At 34.0% G+C, this 24,495-nt stretch overlaps 3 protein-coding genes across 5 annotated transcripts in view; 2 read left to right on the top strand and 1 right to left on the bottom strand.

Annotated features, from left to right (window-relative positions):
- The window catches only part of LOC113234712, a 328,095-nt gene that overhangs the window by 276,131 nt on the left and 27,469 nt on the right, over window positions 1–24,495 (bottom strand). The window lies entirely within an intron of this gene.
- LOC113234714 (probable serine/threonine-protein kinase clkA) lies at window positions 1,966–10,111 on the top strand. 2 transcript variants are annotated; one of them, XM_026470164.1, is made up of 5 exons: window positions 1,966–1,995; window positions 2,493–3,023; window positions 3,072–3,364; window positions 6,211–6,423; window positions 9,623–10,111. In XM_026470164.1, exons 1-5 carry the CDS (start codon window positions 1,984–1,986, stop codon window positions 9,747–9,749), a joined length of 1,176 nt encoding a protein of 391 aa, XP_026325949.1. In that variant the 5' UTR covers window positions 1,966–1,983; the 3' UTR covers window positions 9,750–10,111. The 2 variants fall into 2 exon arrangements, with proteins under 2 accessions (XP_026325949.1, XP_026325948.1); XM_026470163.1 differs by having other exon boundaries at window positions 2,493–3,364.
- LOC113234713 lies at window positions 15,343–18,965 on the top strand. Its single transcript, XM_026470162.1, has 4 exons — window positions 15,343–15,467; window positions 15,585–16,330; window positions 16,407–16,619; window positions 16,700–18,965. Exons 1-4 carry the CDS (start codon window positions 15,459–15,461, stop codon window positions 18,840–18,842), a joined length of 3,111 nt encoding a protein of 1,036 aa, XP_026325947.1. The 5' UTR covers window positions 15,343–15,458; the 3' UTR covers window positions 18,843–18,965.

Below are 24,495 nucleotides of genomic sequence, written 5' to 3'. Positions count from 1 at the left end.
CAGAATTTAAGAAATTATTATTTAATTACCTGAATGATATGACATTATACAATATTGAAAATTTGTAATAAAATTTACATTTCCTACTACTAAGAAGACTTTGTATGCCACAAGCACAGTGATTCAAAATTCTTTCTTCTAAAAACTTTATAACCTTGTATGACAAAGAAATAAATTATTTAATGATATAACTTTAGGCTCGGGTCGCCCACAAGCTCATTCGCCACTGCGAAATCGAGCAAATCAAAAACACACAACGCGTTCGATAGTTGTATCCACTTGTTAATGTTTCGAGTCGTTCGCGCTGACTAGTAAAACGTTAGAATTCGTCGGTATTTAAAAATTCGCACCCTTAGTGTAATAAGACCATACCTGTAAAATTACAGGTTTTCAGGAGCGACGTTTTAAGAAGATTCTCTTCGCAAAAAGGAGGAGGTTCTCAATTCGACGATATGTTATTTGTATGTATGTTACGCGATAACTCAGGCATTTGTGAACCGATTTTGATGATTCTTTTTTTGCTGGAAAGAGGGACCTCAGTAGTGGTTCCATTTACATTTAAAGAAAATATTCCACCGCCAAAGGTGGCAAACTAGGGGATGAATGACTTTTGAGGTCGCCTTTTTAGTACTCTGTACTGATTATGCTCAAATAGGAGAGTTATAAAATTTCACATAACATATATCATTTGTTTCATGTCGTTCGTATTATTTTTAAGACATATGACTAAATGTAGCCTCATTGTGCCAAACTTACTAATTGCTCGAATATTAGCAGCATATCATAGCGTCATTGGTTTCAAAGCCAATGCAAAATTATCTAAAACTAAAACAAATGGACAACTAAAAATTTTTTATTCTAAATTCAGAATCTTACATCAAAGTCTTTATTTCACATCAAAGTGGCCAAAACTTATAACGGCAACTTCGTACTTTAATTAAATATTAATATTACCTGAGTAATCTTTATTAAGCATTTTTTAAGAAAGAAAGTTAAGACCTAATCAGTTTAATTTTAAACCGCCTAAATATGACAGTCATTTATTGCGCTATCTAAGGAATGCGATGACTCGGGGATGCTGTAGAATGGTTACAAAATCTAATTTTGCAAAATGTTTCGTTTCTGATCCGAAAAGTGGTCGAATAAACATCGATAATAATGAACGCCTAATAATTCCAAAATGGTGACTTGTTACAAATATTTATTATATAATATCATTATTGTTTGTTATCATTTTCAACGTCAAACTCTATTTGAAGAATAATAACGAATATTTTACATGTATTGACTTATGATTCATTGCCGCTTTGCAGTATGATGGTCCTCTAAAAAGAATTAGACCAATTCTCATTTGCTTGACCCGAGTACTTGTTAAACAAAGTACAAATAAAACCATACACCTACGTTACTCGCCCATTCATATTTATACTGCCTCTTGGCATTGCCTAAGTTTACGATGTATTGATTCATTATAAAACTAAAAATGTTTATAAAGTACCTACAGGATGTAACCAAACCGAGTACCACCACTCTACCTGAAATATAGACGTACCTTTTTGTATTAACCTGTATAGTAACTTGAGCGTGTAATTCTTTCATTATGATTCCATGCACGTTCCCGTGATGGGCACTGGTCTATGGAAAGGGTTTCGGGCTTTGTAATTTATTAGTAGTATAAAAGGCAAAATTTAACGAGATGTAAGTACTTAGTTTAAACATAAACTCAAATAACATGAAAATAGGGATAAAAAACTACGATAATGATAATCTTAACATCACAAATGTCCTTTTTTGGCACATATGTAGAGTTAAGAAACATATTTTAAAAGGACAAGCCTTTAATGATCTAAAAGTGAGGTCATTGTATCACAAGCCTGGGATGTGCGAATCGAGATGCGTGCGCGCAAGGATATTCGCTATATAAATGTAGGGCGACCCCTTGCGGTCACAGTATCAAACGGATCGCGGACACGGAAGGACATCATGATGAAGCTGGTGAGTCCTTCAGAGCCAAGTTCAGTGGAAGTGAAGTGGTTAAAAATTAAAGTAATAAAAAATGAAATTAGAGAAGTGTGATTCTTATGCGGTTACTTTGGGACCTATTTTAAAAATGTGCTAACTAACTAATTTGTTTCTGTATAGTTCACACCGCATCATTATGAATATGAAAAAATCTTAAATTTAATAATTACCCAAAAATAGTAACCAATCATCAACTAATTTATCATATCGACACCAAAAACTCGTTTAAAACCATCACAAATAATAAATCACACGCGAAAGCTCTAAGATTTAACACGACACAATGATACCACAAATTTTCCAATAACATAGAATCTACTTCATCATCATTAATAAATATATTATTCCACATTTAAATGGAAAAGAGTTAGCTGAGCTTCAAATATAAATCACTAATTAATGTATAAATATAATAATTACACTAAATGTAAATTCCACTTAAATATTAATTAACGTTTCTTTATTTCTAGCTTTGCATATTCGCCGCCTTGTTGGCTGTTTCGCTGTCGGAAGAAGTCAAAGGAAAAAAGGCTGTTCAAGTTGAAGAACCTATTGAAGATTTAGAAGCCGCGGCATCCGTTGAACTACTGAAAACGAGCAGGGAGCCTGTCGAGATCTTAGAAAGAGCGGCTAGTACTTATAACTCAGTACCACCGAGCCAAAGACCGCCTAGACAATGGGGCCCAAATCAATTTAACCAGAACCAATACATACCCTCTAATTTTCCAATTAATCCTTCTCAGGGTAACTACATCCCTTACCCTCCTCAAAACAACTACTTCCCATCTGGCTCCACTCTGTCTCCAGGCAATTATGCTCCAATAAACAATTTCCCATCTGGGTCCACTTTTTCTCCTGGAAACTACTTCCCCACTTCTACTCCCGGCAGCTACGTGCCAACTCCTCCATCAGGTGGATACTTCCCCAACTTCCCAAATCAAAATTTCATTCCTCAAAACGACGCTCCAGTTGTAGCGACAACTGAATCTCCTAATTATAACCCAGTACCTCCTCAAAACAACTACAACCCACCTCAGTCAGACTACAAACCAGTAGCTCCTCAAAATCCTACACCTCCTCAAAATAATTACAATCCTCCTCAAAATAATTACAATCCTCCTCAAAATAATTATAATCCTCCTCAAAATAATTACATTCCTCCTCAAAACAATTACAATCCACCTCAAAATAACTACAATCCACCTCAAAACAATTACAACCCTCAAAACCCTACGGCTCCCCAAAACGACTACTATCCTCAAAATACCTGGACAACAACCACCCCAAACTCAGTTATCAAGAACGATTTATTCTTCGGTGACAATGGAAGCTACAGATACGAGTAAGTACAATTCCAATAGAAGAAAATCTGTAACAATCTGCAATCTTGAAAATAAGACTATTTTCGGAACCAAAATGGCGTATATTTGTTTTTTTCAAACAAACGGTTCACGGCTGACCTTGGGACCTGTAAAAGTCTAAACGTTAATAATAATAATAATAACGCACACACTCAACATAGCACCGCACTAGGGAAACCCTTTGTCGCGGGTGCCATGGACACACACATAGACAACCACACATTACACCCAAACTCACGAGAGAAATAAGTGTAGGCCATACACATATTTCTCCCGGCCTGGGAATCGAACCCAGGACCTTTGCATGGCAGTCGGGCATGGTAACCGTTCGGCCACGGAGGCAGTTGTTTTAGAGTTTTAGAGGCAGTAAACGTTGATTGGTTTGTTTGAAAAAACAAATATACGCGATTTAGATCTGACAAAAAAGATTTCATAGAGCTGCCTCCGTGGCCGAACGGTTACCATTCTGGTCGCAGAGGTCCCGGGTTTGATTCCCGGGCCGAGAAAAATATTTGTACGTTCTACATTTCTTTCTCTCGTAAGTTTGGGTGTAATTTGTGGTTGTCTACGTGTGTGTCCATGGAACCCGCGATATACGGTTTCCCTAATGCGGGGCTATGAGTATGTGCGTTAAACCTAAGAAGTAAAGCTTTCCAGTTTGTTCTATTTCTAGTTTAATTCAAAACTACTACATTTTTTCCTCATTCACATAAAGTAAATAATTGAACTGTAAAATTTTAATTAAGTTACGTCTACAGTATATAAAATAATTTCGGTATTATACCATTTTTGAAAACGTTAAATTGTTTACTTTGTTTTTAAAACAAACTTATTTTCAAAATCATTGAAATTTCCATTTAAACGATTTGAGAGTATATTTGCCTTTCAAAGTATTTCATTTGAAGTGAAGCCCATGAGAATTGAGTTTTCTTCCTTTTTTTAAAGAACTCGATTTATCAATGTTTCATTAAACATTCAAATTAAATCAGTTGGAGGCCGATTAACAAAGGTTAACTTGAATATATCTAAAAGTCAATAAAGTTCAAACAAACTGTCTCACGAATCTAACAACTAAAAGACATTAAAATGGAAAAACTATGTAAATTATGTCCATCAAAAACGAAACACCTAACGGTAACAAAGAATTGTGTACAATTTTGATGACGTGAATGACTGTTTATTAGCAATTTAACTGTACATAACACAGAATATGTTTAAAAATATCCTTAAGTAACGGCTCTGCAAATATATTTGAAAAATTCCCAAAAGAGAAAAAGTAAAAATACGAAGACACGGATATCCAAACAGGATTTAGTAAAAGGCTTACAGTGATACAGAATACCCAATATCTGTTTTATTTGAACCTTTTTGTCGAGCATGGAAGCGAATACATTTAGAATAAAAAGAAGTAGATTTTAGACTTAATAACTTTAAAATTCACAGGCAATATCTATTATTTATTGCCTAATAATAGATATAAAAAGTCACGAGTGTTGGAAAACATATTGCAAGCTGTCACACAGGTATTTTAAAAAGAAATTATGTGTTATACAATATATATGATGATTAGAGTTTTGTTAATTGCTATATAAATTATAAATACTTTGAATATTAACATATTAAGGGTCCAAGATTCTATGATAATCATGTACGAGTATCTTTCTGTGACATTATGAATATTTCTAATTAGCATAGTATGATTTAATATAACAAAGTTAATAGTTCAGTTTAGTAGCCGTAGAGCTCTTTATGAAAAAGTTTGTCGATGGAAGTACAGCCTATTTCTAAACGCCAAACAGTAATGTGAACATGACCGCGTTTCGGTTTTGAAGAGTAAAGTTGCTGGTGTTGTCTCAGGGTAACTGGCACAGTGGCAGTGCCTTTCAGATCTTTGCGATTTGAAGCTCTGAGCGACACTGCAACTGCTACGGACAGGCGTGTCGCTTATCATCAGCCGCACGACTTGTTAGTCCCGTCACTTGGTATCCTAAAAAAAGCTGAAACAAGAAACTATATCCGAGCATTGACGACGAGCAGATAGTATGTATATAAAAGCACAGCTTGCAGTACCAATCAATGTCATAACTTTGCCTTAAAAAATCTGTCTTAAAAAATTGTCATAATGAAAATGTAAAGCCCTGTGACAAATTATGCATAAAATTAAATGAAATACGCTATTGCCAAACGCAACCACTCGAATAAATTTCCGTGTGGATTCATTTGGGTATAATTCAAAGTTAACGTTCAAAAAGAAATCGTCGACACAAATAAATATAAATTACGTAGAAAAATGTTTGAAAATACCAATGAATGACTTGTCAAACTCAAAGAATATGACTTTGATGGATTGGCGTGTGACACGCCCAATGTATTAGTCCTTTTTTTTAAAATAAATAAACAATATACATTGAGTCCTTAAAAAGTGTACATAGTTTTTTCCAAACAAAAAATTAAGACATGATATAGCCGACCAACAAGGACAACTTATTAAAGCTTTAATATGTAATACCAATGCACCCTTAAGGTTCAATTTACATTACTTCGGAATGGAATAGAAGCGAATTTATTATAACCATAGCAGAATGAACTTTATGTCAATAGTGTACAAACTAGATACGAGTCAAAAAACAGGTCGCACGTCTTCCGGAGAATTCTCGTACAGTCTCGGGAATTCTCGCAACTACCTTATCGTATCTAATTTGCACGTTAACAATTGAAATAAAGTTCATTATGATATGTACCATTTCGTCACAAAAAGTCACTTCCACAAACAAGAATATAGTGCGTATTATCGAATCGTTAATTAATATTGACACTTTTATTAAAGGTACCAACTGTCTGACGGTACGTGGGTAGGCGAGGAAGGATACATCGTAAACCCTAACACGAAGTATGCGAGCTTGGTGAAGAAAGGCTGGTACTCGTACATTGGTGCTGACGGAAAGAAGTACACTACTACGTATTGGGCTGGTGATAGCGGGTATTATGCTTATGGTGACCATCTACCCACTCCGCCACCTATTCCTCCTGCGATTCAGGCGTAAGTATTTAGTTAAATATAATTATAACAAACAAATACATATATAGCTGCCTTGGTACAATACCTCATGTGATGTCAAGGTAAAAGCGCTTTCATTATATGAAACTCATAAAAATAATACGAACTATATGAAACGAATTACTTGGTGAAATTTTATAACTCTCCTATTGAAGCATAAAAAGTGATCTAATTTTAGTCGTAGAATCTTTAAACCCCCTTCCTGAAAAGTTGTCATTTCTCAAATATGACCTTATTACACCAAGGGTGCCATATTAGGTGTTCATCGCATATGAAGTAAGAGACAGCAGAAAAATTTACTGTCTTTGTTGTAAATTATTTAAAAGCGGAATCTAAAAGGGTCTTAAGTTATTGCCATTCCTTTCACAAGTTATTTGTTTTGATATTTTTTGGGTACAATAAAAAAAATGTACGGTTAACAAACTAGTCAATTTACATACGTAAATAAAGAACCATTGTTAAAATCATATATAATTTGTATTTTTGTTCGTTTAGCTAAATATGGTTTATAAGAGGTCTTAAAATATTGCCATTGTGTTACTTTACCTTTATGATTTTTGTTGGTAAAAGACAACACTTTTTTCAAAGTTTGACAACCTAGGAAGTTTACAAAGTTAAAATAAACGAACCTTTGTTAAAATTAGTACGAGTAGAAGGGTAGTGGCAAATTTTTGACGTTTAATTATTAGATTACCTATTAAATTTTGTTACAATAATCTCGACCTCCTCGCGTTTCCCTCACATTTAACGTTCCCCATTTTCGTAAAGACATCGGCTATAGCAACACACGTTCTACAAACAAGTTGTGCTCATAATTCACTCACTAACACGCCCCGGCACTTGGAGAAATAAGGAAAAAGAATAATAACATAATGGTACAACATAACCTATGTACTTCCTTTAAAAAATAAAACATCGTAAGGCTCTATTAAGGAAAATACTTTATTATCTTGATTACCTTTGTTGTTGAACTCTCAAATTAACAGATATTTTATATGTAAAATTAACTAATAATTAATTAATATTTATGATACCTTAAACCTCGGTGTAACAATATGTTTTGTTTAAAATAATGTCTATGGATTTGTTCTTAATATCAATTAAACTTTTCTACATAGATCAAGGGTTGAAGCGAATTACGTGAAAGAAGGAATATTTAGAATGATTTAAAAATTATTTACATACAATCGTTCTAAATATTCCTTCTTTTGAGTAAGTTAACTCTTTAAATTGTATAAGCAGTGTGTAACACCTAAAGTATCGTGTCAAAAATCTTTATTGAAAATGTTACCTTTAAGTCAGCTGTAAAGGTATCTGGCTGTGTGAAAAAAAAGTTTCATAGATTTCTCACAGGTAGCGATACAGAAATAAGCCGTCAAAACCGAAAAAAAAAGTGTGAGAAACACATCCGTAAGGTCTGCTGATTCGATCTGAAGCTTAATTGTGTGTAGAGTGGTTGCCCTGGATTGACATACAGACACAGGTTCGATTCCTGTCAGACCCAAGGAATTTTTCTTTGTATTCAATCTTTGTATTGATAATTATACTAACTAATGGAGTAGTTTCACGAAGAATAAATTAATATCAACGACGATGAATATCAACCGCAATAAAACATCGTGTTATCAATAAAATCAATATTACATTTAAGTCATTTACATAGAAGAAGAAGAAGTTTGGAAAGTGACAGGTTGTACAACTTAATTATGGTTAAGTAGACACTCGTACATAGTCCAAACGAGTGACGTCACTTTTTGTTGTAACAATGTATTCTCAAACATAAAAAAACAAACAAATGTAACCTGTTCTAACCGTATTTTTTTAAATCCTACATTTAGAATAAAATAAGAGGTTCAGTTTAACAAAACACACTTTTAAATGCTAACGAGACAATGACAAAGACTATGTTGACAGAAGCTCTCCATTATTTAGTTGCCCAATTTAGTTTTTGACAAATTCGATTTGTGGTTATGAATAAATTGTCCATAATCTATTGATCAGATTGCAAAAATATAATTCCAGTAGCAATATTTGTTCGAGACTTAATTTTCTAGTCTTTAAATTAACTTAATCTTGTTTTACATGTAACAAAAATTTGTTAGATCTGACAAGCATTGCAGATTAGGTTAGATTAGATCTGAATGTTACACTATTAAACATTTTTTGGGATTTAAAATCTTATGCTTCAACGACCTTGGTGACCGAACGGTTTACACTCTGGGTTCTGGATCAGAACATTTCGGGTTCGTTTCCCGGTAGGACCAACTAGGGAAAAGAACTTTTGTAAATTGAGTTTGGTGTGTATGTTCTATGTAATGCCACTGGAGGTAATTTCTTTGCTCTAGCACTCATCGTGCAGAGGACAGGTAGTTGGTGTGGTTGTCGGGCACAATAAATATTTAAAAAAACATTAAATTTATGCTTACAACACGATCAGCATTGTGAGCATTGCCTCCCCTCCAACTACATCTAACGGAACCCCGTCCTCGCCCCCTCAGTACCGTTGCCATAGCAATTGTAATAACAAGTACGTTTTTCGAGACATTTCTTGAGATTTTTTTTTATTATTTGGTTCATTAATTTGCTCTATTCTGACCATATCAAAGCTTTCAAAATATCATTTTAAATTTTAGTACCCGTAGCGCTCCTTGTGAAAGAGTTCGTCCAGGGTAGTACCGCCATCTTCCCTATTTCTACGGCCAAGCCGTAATGCGAGCATTACTGTGTTCCGGTTTTGAAGGGTAAGAGTGCTGATGAAATTACAGATACATGGGACTTGTCAACTAATGTCTCAGGGTGACGGGCGCAGTGGCAGTGCTCCTCAGATCTTTGTGATTTAAAGCTCTGAGTGACACTGGAACTGTTATGGATAGGAGTAGCTTACCATCAGGCGCACGAGTGGATCGTCCCGTCACTAGATATTATTTTTAAAAATCATAAAAGATAAATAAACTATTTCGTAAAATTGAAATCACTTATTTATACAAACATTAATCATTAAATTTAAATTTGAATCTTTGAATTTGTTTTTAATAAATGTATAATTTTAATAATGTATATATGTATATGAAACTCGTACATTTGGACCAAGTACGTATTTTGTTTTATTTGTTGTTTACAGGAAGTTGCAGTACCGACATTTGCATCTACTTATTTTAAAACGATATTTCATCTTTTTCAGCGCCCAGGACCAGATTGCCAAAGACGAACAAGCAAAAGCCGAAGCTGAGAAAAATCAGCAGCAAACTTATCCCCAACCCCAACCTACATACCCACCACAATCTTACCCTCAGAACTATGGCAAGTAAAAATTTAAAAAAGACTTTGAAGAAACTCGTACTGAAGTGATCTTGCAATTGCCATTGAAATTATGTAAGATATAAAAGATACAAGTCTCAAATTGCATGCCAATTCAAGGAAAAGCATTCAAGAAAATTGTTTCATACAAGTTAAGCTGTACAGAATGCAATTTTAGAAATTGCAAATTTTAACTCAGTTTCTCTTCCTCTAAGGTATTATTTAGGCTTAGTGGTATAACAGAAAAATTTGACAATTATTTTTTTCAAATAATGCGCTACACTAATTACGTAAGCGCAGAAACAGAGCATAGTATTCGTACCACCATGTTTCTTTACAAAAATTAAGGTACAAATTGACAAATTCAATATTGAAAGATAGCCGTAAGTGCAATTTTTACTTTATTGTAATGTAAAAAAGATTATGTAAAAATACTTGAGAACTTTATACGTCTTTTTTATATGACAGTAAGGAAGGCTTGTTTAAAAAAGATTGTACTTAATTCACAGCTCTGATACAAAATATTGTATAAATTGTACAGCCAAATTCACTTTACAGTTACAGTGTCGATAATTATTCTAGATAATTAAATGTTAACTATTTCTTTAGCTGCAAAGGATTTGTGTAATATTAGTTTATACCTATGAAATTACGGATTGAAAGGCAATGATTTGGATCACGAGCGAAATTGTGATCTAAATCGCTGTGATTGAGATTTATGATCGATAAAATGTGATGTACTCATAATAAATATGACTTTTTTTATAGAATATTTTGTTTTACTTGCTTACCTTTTAAATTGCAAAGTTAGGTCGATGCTTTGTGAAGAATTTACACGTACCTATAAAAAAAAATTAAATTTATTTAAAGCATTGTACAAAAACATTTACCTGGATCTCTGAAGTTCCACTTCAAGTCCCCCAGATCTCTTTTTTTTTATCGAGTTCTTAAGTCTTCGCTACTGTTACACATAAGAAGTGAAACCATTTTGTCGGATTTACATCGTGTATATTTGTTTTTTCCACCAACGATTTGGGCCTTTTACACATCCCATGATCACGGCTCGCAGTCAGCGAAACAAATATACGAGATTTGGATTTGACAAAATAGTTTCATTTTTTATTTTTATCATTTCTAACGGTCGCTCACACGTAATTGTTTCTTATTTACCCCAGAGCGATTACACGCTCTATGGTCACTTGACTCAGGCAGATAAGACACCTGTAACAAGTGTTACTACTCGTTTAGTGATTGACCACGAAAATCTTAAAATGTAAATTACTCAAGATTCCGAAAAACGTTTAGATTGCTCATATCATTGCTTAAAATGCACATGAAAAGCAAATTATTAGAGCGACAAAATGTAATGTAAGTCCTGTCTCGATGTCAATACAGTGACAAATTCTCACGAGAAAAACGGGAAGAATTTTAGTTTAAGTAAGATAAACAGTTTTTTTTTTTCCTCTTTTTTTCCCCATGTTGTATAGAAACAGAGCGGACAAGTGATTAGGAATATTGTCTAGTTTAAATATTTTGTTCATTAATTGTAAATTAAATTTTATTAAGAATAAATTTGTACAGATGGATCTGATTGTGTTTAGAAAACCAAATGAGTCAACAAGGCAGGTATGACACAGAACACAAGGATTACTATATATATTGTTATATATTCTATTTTCTATTGTGTTTGATAAGTAAATGGTTCAAACTGCAACTAGCAATTTCCAACGGTGTACCGAACACAATTCAAGTCTATAATCACAGTCTTCCAAATTAGGATTCTCATTTTAATTGAAGCGGAGAAAAAAGATAAATGTATCTTTCTTAGAAAAATTATCCCAAAGCGACTAACAAACAAATATAAAATAAATTAACAAAACCCATATGGCCCTAACGGATCTTAATGGCTATAAAATGTTAAAAATAGATATGTTTGACGTTTAGATTCGACAAAAACATAGAAAGGGTCAACATACATACAGACTACAATAAAATAAAATAATATATTTCATATTATCAATGCCACAATATTACAATTTTAAACATATCGTCTAGGGAAGGGTGACATGATGTCAAGGGATAATATCTGCCATCCTTATCATAAACAACGTAATCATTTTAGCGAAATAAAGTTATTAACAAATCTGGAATCAGCAAAACGTATAACAACCGGTTTTTTTAAAGTAATTGAGCTTCAGTTTTATTAAGAAAAATCAGCTAAACAATTACGCGTAATTATTTTTCAAAGAAAAGAAATTTAAGGTACCAATTTCTCGAATATTACCAAAATACATATCCGTTGTTTATGACAATGGTCGGGAATAAAATCGGGGAACTATTACCCGCAGATTTCTCGTTGCGAATTTGGTACAGTGGGCCATGGATTTTTGTTTTCCCTCGTTTCGCAACGTACGGTCTCTATCTATGCCTATCTTTTATAAGGGTAGGCACGGAACTTCGCTACGCTCCAGACAAACCTTTTTCGCTTCCAAGAACCAAGATTTCTATAAATCGAACTCTATAAGACAAATTGATAAAATTTGAGACATTATGTTGGTTATGTTTTATCAAGACCATACTTTGCACACCATGCCTTGCTGACGAAGTTTACCTACATTGCTTCCATTTTAGGTTTTCTTATTTAGTAAAATATGTATTTATTTCGCTTGTCACGTAGGCTTTCGAAAAAGAAAGTTCGATTATAATCATCCCTTAGGAGTCATATTTACAATCTCAGTAAATCTGCAATCAAAACACACTCAATTTCAGCCGCATATTTTCAGGCTTCAACGCTTTCCACTTTCATCGAAATAAAATTCAGTATTTGACCTAGTTTTAATATCTATACAAGAACGGCAACCTCAGATAGGAAGAATGCAAAAACGACGAAAATGCGCCACTGAACCATGGTTATGCAATTTACCTATTAAGGCAACTTGTTTATTAAGGATATCTTAACTTTATATTAGAAGAAATCTTAATCTTAATAGAAAGATATCTTAAGTTTAGGATAGATTAACTGATTTATTTATTTCTTAATTGGTATCGAAGTTCAAATACCTGCTGACAGGTGAACATTCACATCCATTTTATCCACATTTAGTTAATTAATCAGAAGATATTTATACCTAACTTTAATCTTATTTTACAATTGTATTTGCAACTATTTTACAATGATAATTTAACTTATTGATTTGTTGTTATTCATTTTTATTAAATATAAGCGAATGTCAAATAAAATTACACCATTTTACAATTTGACAGTAACACCTTTAATTAAATTTATTGTTTTACATAATTTTACTATTAATATAAACTAAAAAAAACATCCACATCCTGCTCGTGTTCTGACAATTTAAAGAACGAAGAAATTAATACTTTTTGTTTTATTTTTTTGGTAAATAAAGGTTCCACCATCCAGCCTATTCATATATTAGTATCTTGTCCTTGTTATGATAGAACAAGCGACAAGTTACTGACAACACGTTTTTAGTAGTGGTAGAACTCCATTTGAAAGAGTTCGTTCAGGATAGTACTGCCAAATTACTTATTTCTGCAGCCAAGCAATAATGTAAGCATTACTGTGTTGCGGTTTTGAAGGGTAAGGATGCTGGTGAAATTACAGGCAGATGGGACTTGTCAACTTATATCTCATGGTGACGAGTACAGTGACAATGCCCCTCGTATCTTTGCAGTTTAAAGCTCTGAGCGGCACTGCATCTGCCATGGACAAGCGTGTCGCTTAAAACCAGGCGCACAACTGGTTCGTCCCGTCAATTAGTATCAAAAAAATACGCGAAAATTTACGTCAGAAGTCAATTTGACGTTAGACAACCGTTTCTGGGTCAAGGAGTGACTTGTTAGCGCATTCTACAGAAAACGGAAGATTCCATTTAAACGATAAATTAGATTTTTTTGTAATTCAAAGTTGTATAGCATCCAATTAAATCTAATTCCATTCCCATTCAATTACGTTGAACATAAGCGGTGTTCTCATAAAAGACTGATTAATTAAATTGATACTGATTTTGGCAACACCCTTTTTATTTACATATTTGGTAACTGGCTACGACAGATAAAAACCAGTTGTAGGGTCAATGACACTGGTTACATGCGTTACATCACTGTTCAGTTGGGTGGCCATATTTTGAGAATTTGTTAACGAAAAAATGTACGACCTACTGCATAGTAGTACAGCTCCTTGTGAAAGAGTTCGTCCAAGAAAATACTGCCATCTTACCTATTTCCGCCGCCAAGCAGTAATGTGAGCATTACTGCGTTCCGGTTTCGAAGCGTAAGGGTTCTGGTAAAATTACAGGCACAGGGACTTGTCAACTTATGTCTTAGGGTGTCAGGCGCAGTGATAATGCCCCTCAGATCTTTGTGATTTAAAGCTCTGAGTGGCACTGCAACTGTTCGGGATAGGCATATCGCTTACCACCAGACACACGATTTTGTTCGTCCCCTTACTTAGTATTATAAAAAAAATACGCATTTGCATTTCGCTAACTTTCGAGATATTGGCATCTAAAGTTTTATTGTCACCTAAAAAAATATCAAATACGCTGATTTTTTACTTAACATGAAAACTTAAATTAAACTAGATGTTAAACGACCGATTAGAGAGGGTTGTAGATCTGGTTTCGCAGATTCCAGACATGTTAATAACTCAATTTCGCTAAAAATGTCGATTACATTAGTTATGATAATGAGGGCAGTATATCTGACCAACTGACGGATGCGAACTGATGGACGGTACGTTTTTGTTCCTTTGTTCACTGGTGTAATACAGAAAGCTTTATGCTGCACTCATCGCCTTTTTGTTTTCATCGGCTATATATCAACCGATGACCATTTGGATCGGTAAAAAATAATTAAACTTCATTTATTCTTTACGCAATAAATCAGTGCTTTCATTTTTAAATATTTTCTTTGAATCACAGTGTTTGCGATTAATAATGTTTTATTAAATTTCAAATAATATTTTTCCCCGAATTACTTCAACAATCTAATATTTTTTATAATATCAAGTGACGGAACGAACAGGTCGTGCACCTGATAGTAAGCTACACGCCTGTCCATAACAGTTGCGTTACCACTCAGAGCTTTAAACCCAAAGATCTGAGGGGCACTCCCTCTGCGCCCGTCACCCTGAGACGTAAGTTGACAAGTCCCATGTGCTTGTAATTTCACCAGCACCCTTACCCTTCAAAACCGGAATACAGTAATGTTGACATTACTACTTGGCGGCAGAAATAGGTAAGGTGGCAATACTTCCCTGGACTAACTCTTTCACAAGGAGCTCTATTGCTACTAAATGTGATTTCCAATGGAATATTCAAGAATGATTGAAAAGCTATTTCTATTAAAAACTATTTATATCCACATATTGTAAATCAGAGAACGGAGTTGTAAATGTTATTAATACGCAAAGATCGCTCTTACTACTTTTACTGTGACTGAACTAATAATTATGACAGTTTTACGAACCGTATATAATTATTATCGCGGATCGGTGTAAAGTAAAAACAGTGTAGCGAAGAGAGAAACCTAGTTTAAAAACCGAGCGATATCTGTCACGAATGCCTGGCCACGAACATCTCGCGTGCATATAAATATATGCGGAATTCATTTTCATTATCAGTCTATTTTCTACTACTGTTAAAGTGTGACGTATAACAATTTTACAACAAACGAAAACAATAACAGCTTCAGCAAAAATGAAGCTGGTAAGTGAGAAAGTGATAACGAAGTGTGCATGATTAACATAACAAAAAGTGAAAGGATTTGACCCATGGAATGCCCTTTAAACCGTAAGTTAATTAAAACCCTATTATTGGTTTCAGATACCACTTACAATTTTGTTAACAAGCTTGGCAGTGGATGTCATAGCTCAAAAGTTTAGACAGGAACAGTTTCCATTTCCACCACAATTCCAAGCACCGGGTGCAGGTGTTTTTGCCTCCGACAACACCCTTTACTTACCTCCAGAATCCCAACCAACGATTCCATATTTTACAATGAAAAATCCAAACCTCCAATATCCATACTTACCACCAATTGGTACTAAAGCACCAGTTAATTATCCGTCGCCTTTTCCTTTCGTAATATCGACGACACTTGTTCCAAATTTCGAAGATGAAGACGATAATGATAGTAGAAATCATAACATGATACGAATGTCAACTCCAAAACCTCAAAATCTTCCTAAAATGAATCTCACAACACAAAGGGATCCTGGACCTGTTAAAGAGAAGGCGGAAATGAGAGAAATGAGAACTTTACAACCACTACCTTCTCATCAAGCTATGGATAGAATAGATATGAAACTTCCGAGTATGCCAAATTTAAAATTTCCTCCTTCTTCAACTCCGGCATCAGCAACCGAAAGACCAGCTGCGAGACGCATGATAATATCAACTGAAAATCAAAGAACAGATTTGGGCCTTGACCAAATTAAAGCAGCATCATTTCATGGATCACCGTTTATTCAATCTTCAGGCCTATATATACCACCGTCGACAACGGAACCAGCAATACCTATACTTCGTTTATCCAATGAAATGGATTTGGATGGGAGTTTTAGTTATGAGTTAGTATTTCTTTAACTTAATATTACTTCAACTATATTTCATTGTATAAGTCATATAATAAATTATTTATTTCAGAGCTTTAGGAGCTGATCAAACTCATTATGTGCAACACAGTCGCATGGAAAACATGGGGACTGACAAGGAAGAACAAGTTGTTGAAGGATCTTATTCATACGTCGGCGACAATGGCCAAACCTTTACTGTTCATTACATTGCTGATGCGAATGGATTCCGGGCTAGTGGTGACCATTTGCCGGTAGCTCCACCGGTTCCAGAGATTATCCAAAGGTAAGATAATTATTTTTTTGAAATAGTTTTCTTAATTTTGTAGTGATTAAAAATCATATCGTGATATTTTATTTCACTAGAGCCGTTCAGTACAATTTAGCTGAAGAAGCAAAAAGACCACCACACCTCAAATCCTGGCAAGATGATGGAAGAGATAACGAAATAAGAGAAAGCGAAATAAACAATAATTTTGCAATGCCGCCAACACGCAACTTGTTTACAGGAAGAACCCCAGAAGCCTTTTCATATAGTTACTCCCAAGGAACAAACACACAAAATAATTTAATTACTTCAGCAAGTACCCAAGCTCCAATCAAAACAGTTGACTACACAACTGAACAAGCAAAGGCCAAACCAAGCAGTGGGGCAATATCACCGCAAATAACTTTCCTGGCTTCACAAGGTGCGCACGTTCCCTCTGCAAACTCTATTCAAGATACAATATCGCGAATGTTTACAACAGAGAAACCTATTATGCCCCAATTAGTTAACTATGAGGCGAGAGTTAAAGAGACTGACCAAGAAGCTAATAAGGGATTATGGAGGTGGCAATATGGTATTAATGCAAACAATTTAAACCCGAACACAAATAAACAAACTATCTCCAGATCATTTGGTGAAGACGATGATGTAATAGTCAATTTCAGTGACATGACTCCAGATCAGTATACGAAAATGATTCGATCACAATTAGAATCAAATCCAGAAAACGTCGTCGTACAACAATATATTCCAAGTCAACAGACTGACAATAATCGTAATCATAACTTTCTTAATTACTATCGAAATGAACAAACTAGTACACAAAAAGCATTAGAGAATCAAAATATTAAAAGTAATAGTTATACAATGACTGCAGAAAATAAACCGCTGTCTCTTTCGACGGAAAAAGTTGAACAGACTACTTTTTTGCAATCAGAAGATTGGTTCAAACAAAATTACAATTTAAATCAAATTCCACCATTCCCAACAACAGTGAAACCTATTGAAAATCGAGATCCCCGTCCTGCAGCTCTAATAACACAAAAACATTTCTTGACTCCCAATGTTCCGAGTCAAATCGTAACCCAATCGTACAATTTTGAAGACATTTATTATGAACCGAGGAAACTCCGAACACTTAGCGCTGATTCTTTTGAGAAGTTTGAATCAAATGTGCCTGAAAATGTGTCTAAAACTTCTTTTGAAAAAGGAGTTTCAACTTCCAGTCCATGGGCTAATCTTATTGCAAATGAAGTCAAAACTACAACTATACAGGAGCCACAACATGTCAGTACTGTAGCCGGTATTAAGCTTACTGATTTCATTGTACAGCAAAGCAACAGTGATTTTTGGCCTATTACCACTACTACCACTGAGGCACCGCGTCGACTAGAAACTACGACCACAAAAAGCGTTGAAAATATCATCGAAAACAATATTTTTTTGAAAAATTTATTTAAATCTGAAAAACCCGAAAGTAAGATTAAAGAAGTAAGTCAAGAAACAAAGATTCCAGAAAACCAAATTAATAATAATATTCCGGAAATACGAAGTATAGAAGAATATAAAGATTCAGAAATAAAGGATGAATACAAAGTTGCGGAGGAATCTAAGAACGTCGTGTATAATTTTGCGGACGATCACAACAACATCGAAGCTCATACTAAATTAGAAGCAGAACACAAAACAGATAAAGTTACTAAACTAGTTCCATTGTACCACCCAAAACCAACAAATGAAATAAAGGTATTTAAAAAGAAACCAATAGATATAGCTGACATTTTAAATTACGTCGCAATGAAAAATCAATTCGAATCAAGCAAAATGAAACCTAAATCCAAAACTTCAAGTAACCATTATGACCACAGAAATGAAATAAGATTCATACCCATTCAACAAGAAAATGACGAAAGTAGTATCAAAGTTCCTGAAGAAAAAGCTGTCAGTAACATCAGAAACTTAAATTATGAACAGGAACAAAAACAAAGCAATTTAGAAACGTTACATTTTGACCAAGAAGAAAAGCCAAATAATTTTAGAACGTTGAATCATGAACAAGAAGTTAGAGGGAACATAAAGAACTATAAAGTTCTACATCGAAATAACAATATGAACAGATATAATAGTAGTACTCAATTGAAGACAGAATTATCTCCACCGCCTTTAAAAGCTCCGAGTTTACCTCCACTAGGCCGAGCTGGTCCATCAATGAAGAGCTACTTACCACCAATTTATGTATGATTAACAAAACACTGTGATTAATATATACTAAATATTTTGTAAATATGGTTTTCTGAAAACTGCATTTATTAGTGTAAGGCTATAAAGTTTGATTAAATGCTTTTCTTATACGTCGTCGATAGTCTCTTATTCGTGTTTTTTTTTAATATCAAGAGTATATAGACATAGTATAAGAAAATAAACAAACAAGGTAAATTTTCAACTTTTAGAAATATATTTACATAATAATTTTATGTAAATGCCTAATTTTCATAACAATAAACAAAAGTTACTGTACCGTAAAATTAATTAAGCAAAGAACAATCTCAGTACAGAGTACTAAAAACCGACCTCAAAAATTCATGGAATTACATTTATTTGCCAGTTTTATTGAAATCGGTTACTGGAAAGCGCGCGAAACCGGATTCATCCCCTAGTTTGCCACCCTTAGAGGTGGAATATATCTTACAATTTAAAAAATTTTTCAAATTTAAATGGGGTCAATACTGAGGAGGGTATCTCAGTATTGGTCCCTCCAACCTTCTTTCCAACAAAAAAGAATCATCAATATCGGTCTACAAATCGTCATCGCGTAACAAACCTACCAAAAAAATAGTCGAATTGAGAATCTTCTCCTTTTTCGAAGTCGGTTAAAAATTACAATTTATAAAACAATTTAACAACTAACAGAGACATCTAAATTATATAATACGTAGACTATAGAGTTTTTTTATGTGTACAAACTCATCAAGATTTTCCTTGAACTTGTATCAATTTAGGCCAACATAAGAATTTTGTACCGTTAACACGCCCTTTCAATGTAATCGTTGTTACATCGATAATATCTTCGAAGTTGCTTAAGTACCTTTTAAATACAAAACACAAAAAGGCATAAGTGTTTCATAGCCGACGTGCTATTTCATGATTCTATGATCATTTATAAAACACGACACCGAAAGGACAGGTAAACGATCGCGTGCGCAAATCTTGCTGTTCGAAATGAAAGCGTAACGGGAGAAAATTCATAAGAATCTTGCTTTAATTGTCACGTTTTTTAATCAAACAATTTCGTTTAACACAAGATTGTCTCGGTTATGCTGAGAATTGATATAAATCATTTGGAGTTTGAAATTGTTTTGTCACGTGTTTTTTTTAAATAATAATTCAACTGACTAAGAAGTCGTGCCCCTGATGGTAAGCTACATGCCTGTCCATAACAGTTGCAGTGCCACTCAGAGCTTAATTCTGAGCAAAGATCTGAGGGGCCCTGCCACTGGGCCCATCACCCTGAGACATAAGTTGTCAAGTCCCATGTGCCTGTAATTTCACCAGCACCCTTACCCTTCAAACCCAGAACACAGTAATGCTGACATTACGGCTTGGCGGCAAAAACAGGTAAGTTGGCAGTACTTCCCTGGATGAACTCTTTCACAACGAGGTCTATCCGCAACTTTACTAGAGTTAATGTTTGAAAGGTCCATTCTTATGATTGTCTATGTTGAATATTACATCCGGTCAGAAATAGGCTCATAGGAAATAGGCAACATAATTATGTCGGCTTTAAGTAATATAACAAATATTACTTAATGGATATTATTACTATTCATCATCATAATCATCAACTCATTTGTATGTATCACTGCTGGGCATGGGTCTCCTCTCAGGCGAAGGTTTTAGGCCATAGTCCGCCACTCTGGCCCAATGCGGATTAGGGACTTCACACGTTTTCCGAGTTGTAGAGTTGTGAATCTTCTTCGACGTGCAATTTCATCACGATGTTTTCCTTCACCGAAAAACTCATGGTAAATTTCAAATTAAATTTCGCACATAAATTCCGAAAAACTCAAGAGGAGCGAGTCTGGATTCGAACTATGAACAGTGCTTGAGAGGCGGTAGGTCCAACCTTTGGCTACCATGGCTTTTTTAAAATATATGTTAATAATTATTATTCTCCTCCATTGCGTCATCAAACACAAAATACGTTTTTGTCTACTCCTGTACTTTAACTTGTCAATTATAATTTCATAAACCATATGACAAAGGCGTACTTTTTAGTTCTAAACCAAAATTCTATTGTCTATGGTAGGTACTTGCTACTGAAATGAAAATGCAAGGTTGCAAAGTAGTTGTTTGATGCTAGTGCTTGTATTGACACCTAAGCAAGCGAAGGAATAGAAACCTGAGCGTAGCGAAATTTTCAAAGCACGAGACGCAAAAAAAATTTGCTGCCGAGCGAAACACATAACTTTTCACCTTACTATAGCGAGGAAAATGGTAGATGAAAGAAAAACAGTTGAACTATAACAAATCAGTTTTAATAAACATAATAAAAAAAAGTCAATTTAATGTCAACAATAATGAGAATAAAATATACCAACGGATTTATATTACATAAATAAATTACGACAAATCGCGTAGTTGAACGTGCCATTATGGTGTTTTTTTCATCGAAAAGTCTATCGTCAAGTTCGAATTTCAAAAACCCTTTTACGCGCAGATTCCTAATGACAAACAATTGTAAGTCAATGACAAAGAAAGCCTTTCCGAGCTAGTGAGGTGAAAAATTCATTATACTGGTAGTTCTGTACACAGGTCTATAATGAGTTTCAAAATAAGCACGTCGTATTTTTGCTAATTAAATCAGCCTTCTTAAACGCGTCTCGTTGCTCCTAAACAGAATAAAGACACTATATTTGTGAAATTATTAAAATTCTAATTATTTTTATAAATGTTTTCTCATAATGTTACATAATAATACAAAGGCGTAACCATTTGGGAAAAAATAACCATTTAAAAAACAATATAAAATATAAAAATGACGCTACGCAAACGCTCTAGTAAACGCTTGAGTTTATTATGGTGGATTGTTAACGAATAATCTTGAAATACTAGTTGTGTTTCATTATTTTAATTTACTCATGGAAAAATTCTTGTATGCAATCATTACATAATTAGGTCTAAAATCTCGTATCATTACTTAGGCCACGAGGCTTCTAAGAACCCTTATTATGCAACGATTGACATCTTTTGCCTGACCAGGACCCAGATTCAGAACTCTTCGCTATTTTAACCGAATCGTTCGATTTGATATCGTTCTCGAATCGAAGGGCGCTTTCCGACCTATTCAGAACATTCGAGTTAAGCGTTCGACTCGGATTCAGATACGATATCGTTATCCAACAGCGTTTACGGAGTTAGTCGGTGAAATAGATTATAAGAAAAATGAAAATTCTATTATACACATTTTTAAGATTTCAAAGGGTTAAAATATAGGAATGCATTAGTCATGCATTAAAATAAATTAATAAAATTGAACAAAATCCAGACTTCATTTAAAATAATAAGATATTTCCATACTACATTTTTGCCTTGTAAACAATAGGACGTTCGTTTACTTGCATTCGATAACTGTGAATAACGTTTCTGAATAACGTTTGTAGCCATTGCCGGTCGAGAAGTTCGAGTAATCGTACGGGTGTGACGTCATTTCGGATCGGTTTCGAATACGACAGTTTGACGTTCGATTCGTGTGTTGTGAATAAAAATGAAAAGAAATCGTACGATATCAAATCGAATCGATCGACAACTGAGTTATCGTAAGGTTCTGAATCGACCCCCTGATATGTCTCGCTCTCATACATATTTCCTTAATCGAGGGGTCTGATACATATTAGGCCATATTTGCTGGATATGTTAGAATTATAATTTATTACAATATTTATTGATAACAATTACTTACATCACTTGTATTTACTTACATTAGCATTAACCACATTCAACCGCATTTACCATACTTGATATACATACATATAACTTTAGAGTTATGTGTATATGTATATGCTTGTGATGCACTTCGGTGGCGTGACTTACTGGGATGCGATCGCTCACCATATGGCACTGGCAGAAAACCAGTGTTGTTTGACTTTTCACGGTCTACAGTATTTATGCTGATTCAGACCTATCTGTTCGTTTATTTCAGTGTCAATCAAATTCCTGTATATATGTGAACCCACTATTTTGTTAAACAGACAAATCATGACGGGGAAATAGTAGGTAAATTGGACAAAGATTCTTTCAGATAATAAATAGTAAGAAGATAAATATCATAATAAAAGCATTATCTAAAATCTACAGCGACCGCAATGTGGAAAAACCTAAAGGCTACACACAAAGTAATAAAATCTATTAGCTACATATTTCACTGTCATCATAACTTTTAGCATCTTTTCATAGACTTCATAGTATAAAGATGTCATAACGTCACATGTGGAGCCCGTGACGCAGCAGACTCTATCACAGCCTTTACCACCCACACGGTAAAGCGTTTATTGAATTTTCATACACATAAATTCTCGGTAACGATCAAACGTCGAGCGTAATGGCATCTATATGTGTTCTGTATCGACTACGTGTCTCTATATTTACGACGTAATGCCGATATGGTTTGGTTAATTGATATGTATACATATGTAATAAATAAGTTTACATAGATAGCAAAAATTATATCCACATGTCCACACCATCAAGCTTGGCTTTCAATCGGACAGAGAGAGACTACGTAACTCTATTTTCAACTCTTTCATTTCTTCCAAATGCATCAAGCTTTCTTTCTTTCACTCATTGCAGAATAAATGATCTGGCTTTATAATCTAGTTGAGATAATGTATGCTGAGGTCGACCTCCCCGCGTTTCTTTCCACATTAGCTTTATAAATTTGCCGTTAGACCACCCCGTCCATCCTTTCCACAACATGGAATATCCAAATAAATAAAAAACATATTTTACGAGCAAGACAAAACCACATTAGCCATCTACTAAAATAGATTTCCTTGACAGGCAGGTTAGCGTTCGCTGTAAAGATTTTTTCCAAAGATGTAATCACATGAATAAAGCAAAAGGTAACAAATAGTTAACATTTTCGCGAAAGGGACATTATAAAAATTTATTTACATTTTAATTGCGAAAGTGCCTTGCATAGAGAAAATCGAGCCCAACATGATAAAATTAAAGCTTCTCTAATTCCTACACTCAAAGCAATTCTCCGGGAGAAAACCTCTCTTAAGAAAAGTTAATTGTTATATTAAAACAGGAAGTCAAGTCAGAAACAAAGTTTTATTTTTTTACAAGAACAAAGTTTTTAATAAATTTTAAAAGTTTAAAAAATTTAAAAGCTTAGGAACGTCAAAAGATATTTTAAATCAAATTTGGAATCAAATTTCGCGATGGCGATACTGTTTAAATAGCTTGGACGTTACTTTTTTATTAATTTATTTATTTACTTAAGGACACCCAGTGGTAGATACAATAAATCTTAGGAATAAAGGATACTTAATAATACATTTAATTCTAAATGCGCTACCTATAGGTGCCACAACAGGTAAAGAAAACAAAAAAAGAAAATTTAAGCAATAACAGGAGGTAAAACCCAAAAATAATTGATTTTAATTAATATTAAATAAAGAAAAATAAACATTATAAATTATATTTTCCTGTATTATGTAGTGGATTCCTTCGTATTTTAGATTTAGATATGTTTGCTAACAAATTAGTCTATTCCAGCTCGGATGTTAAATAAGAACTGGGAATTTGTTTGGCACAATGTTTTATTCAAATTATAACTATATACTAATTTATATGTAGAAATAAAAATAAACGAATGTAAATGTTCATGGCA

The sequence above is a fragment of the Hyposmocoma kahamanoa genome, unplaced genomic scaffold (assembly GCF_003589595.1).
Source record: "Hyposmocoma kahamanoa isolate Upper Pololo Valley unplaced genomic scaffold, ASM358959v1 86, whole genome shotgun sequence".
In the NCBI taxonomy this organism is placed as follows: Eukaryota; Metazoa; Arthropoda; class Insecta; order Lepidoptera; family Cosmopterigidae; genus Hyposmocoma; species Hyposmocoma kahamanoa.
This window is presented reverse-complemented; position numbering and strand designations above follow the sequence as displayed.

Coding starts and splice junctions, on each gene's coding strand:
- LOC113234713 (XM_026470162.1), top strand. Junction 16,331..16,406: donor GATGGGAGTTTTAGTTATGA/GTTAGTATTTCT, acceptor TATTTATTTCAG/AGCTTTAGGAGCTGATCAAA. Junction 16,620..16,699: donor GTTCCAGAGATTATCCAAAG/GTAAGATAATTA, acceptor TTATTTCACTAG/AGCCGTTCAGTACAATTTAG.
- LOC113234714 (XM_026470163.1), top strand. Junction 3,365..6,210: donor AATGGAAGCTACAGATACGA/GTAAGTACAATT, acceptor CTTTTATTAAAG/GTACCAACTGTCTGACGGTA. Junction 6,424..9,622: donor ATTCCTCCTGCGATTCAGGC/GTAAGTATTTAG, acceptor CATCTTTTTCAG/CGCCCAGGACCAGATTGCCA.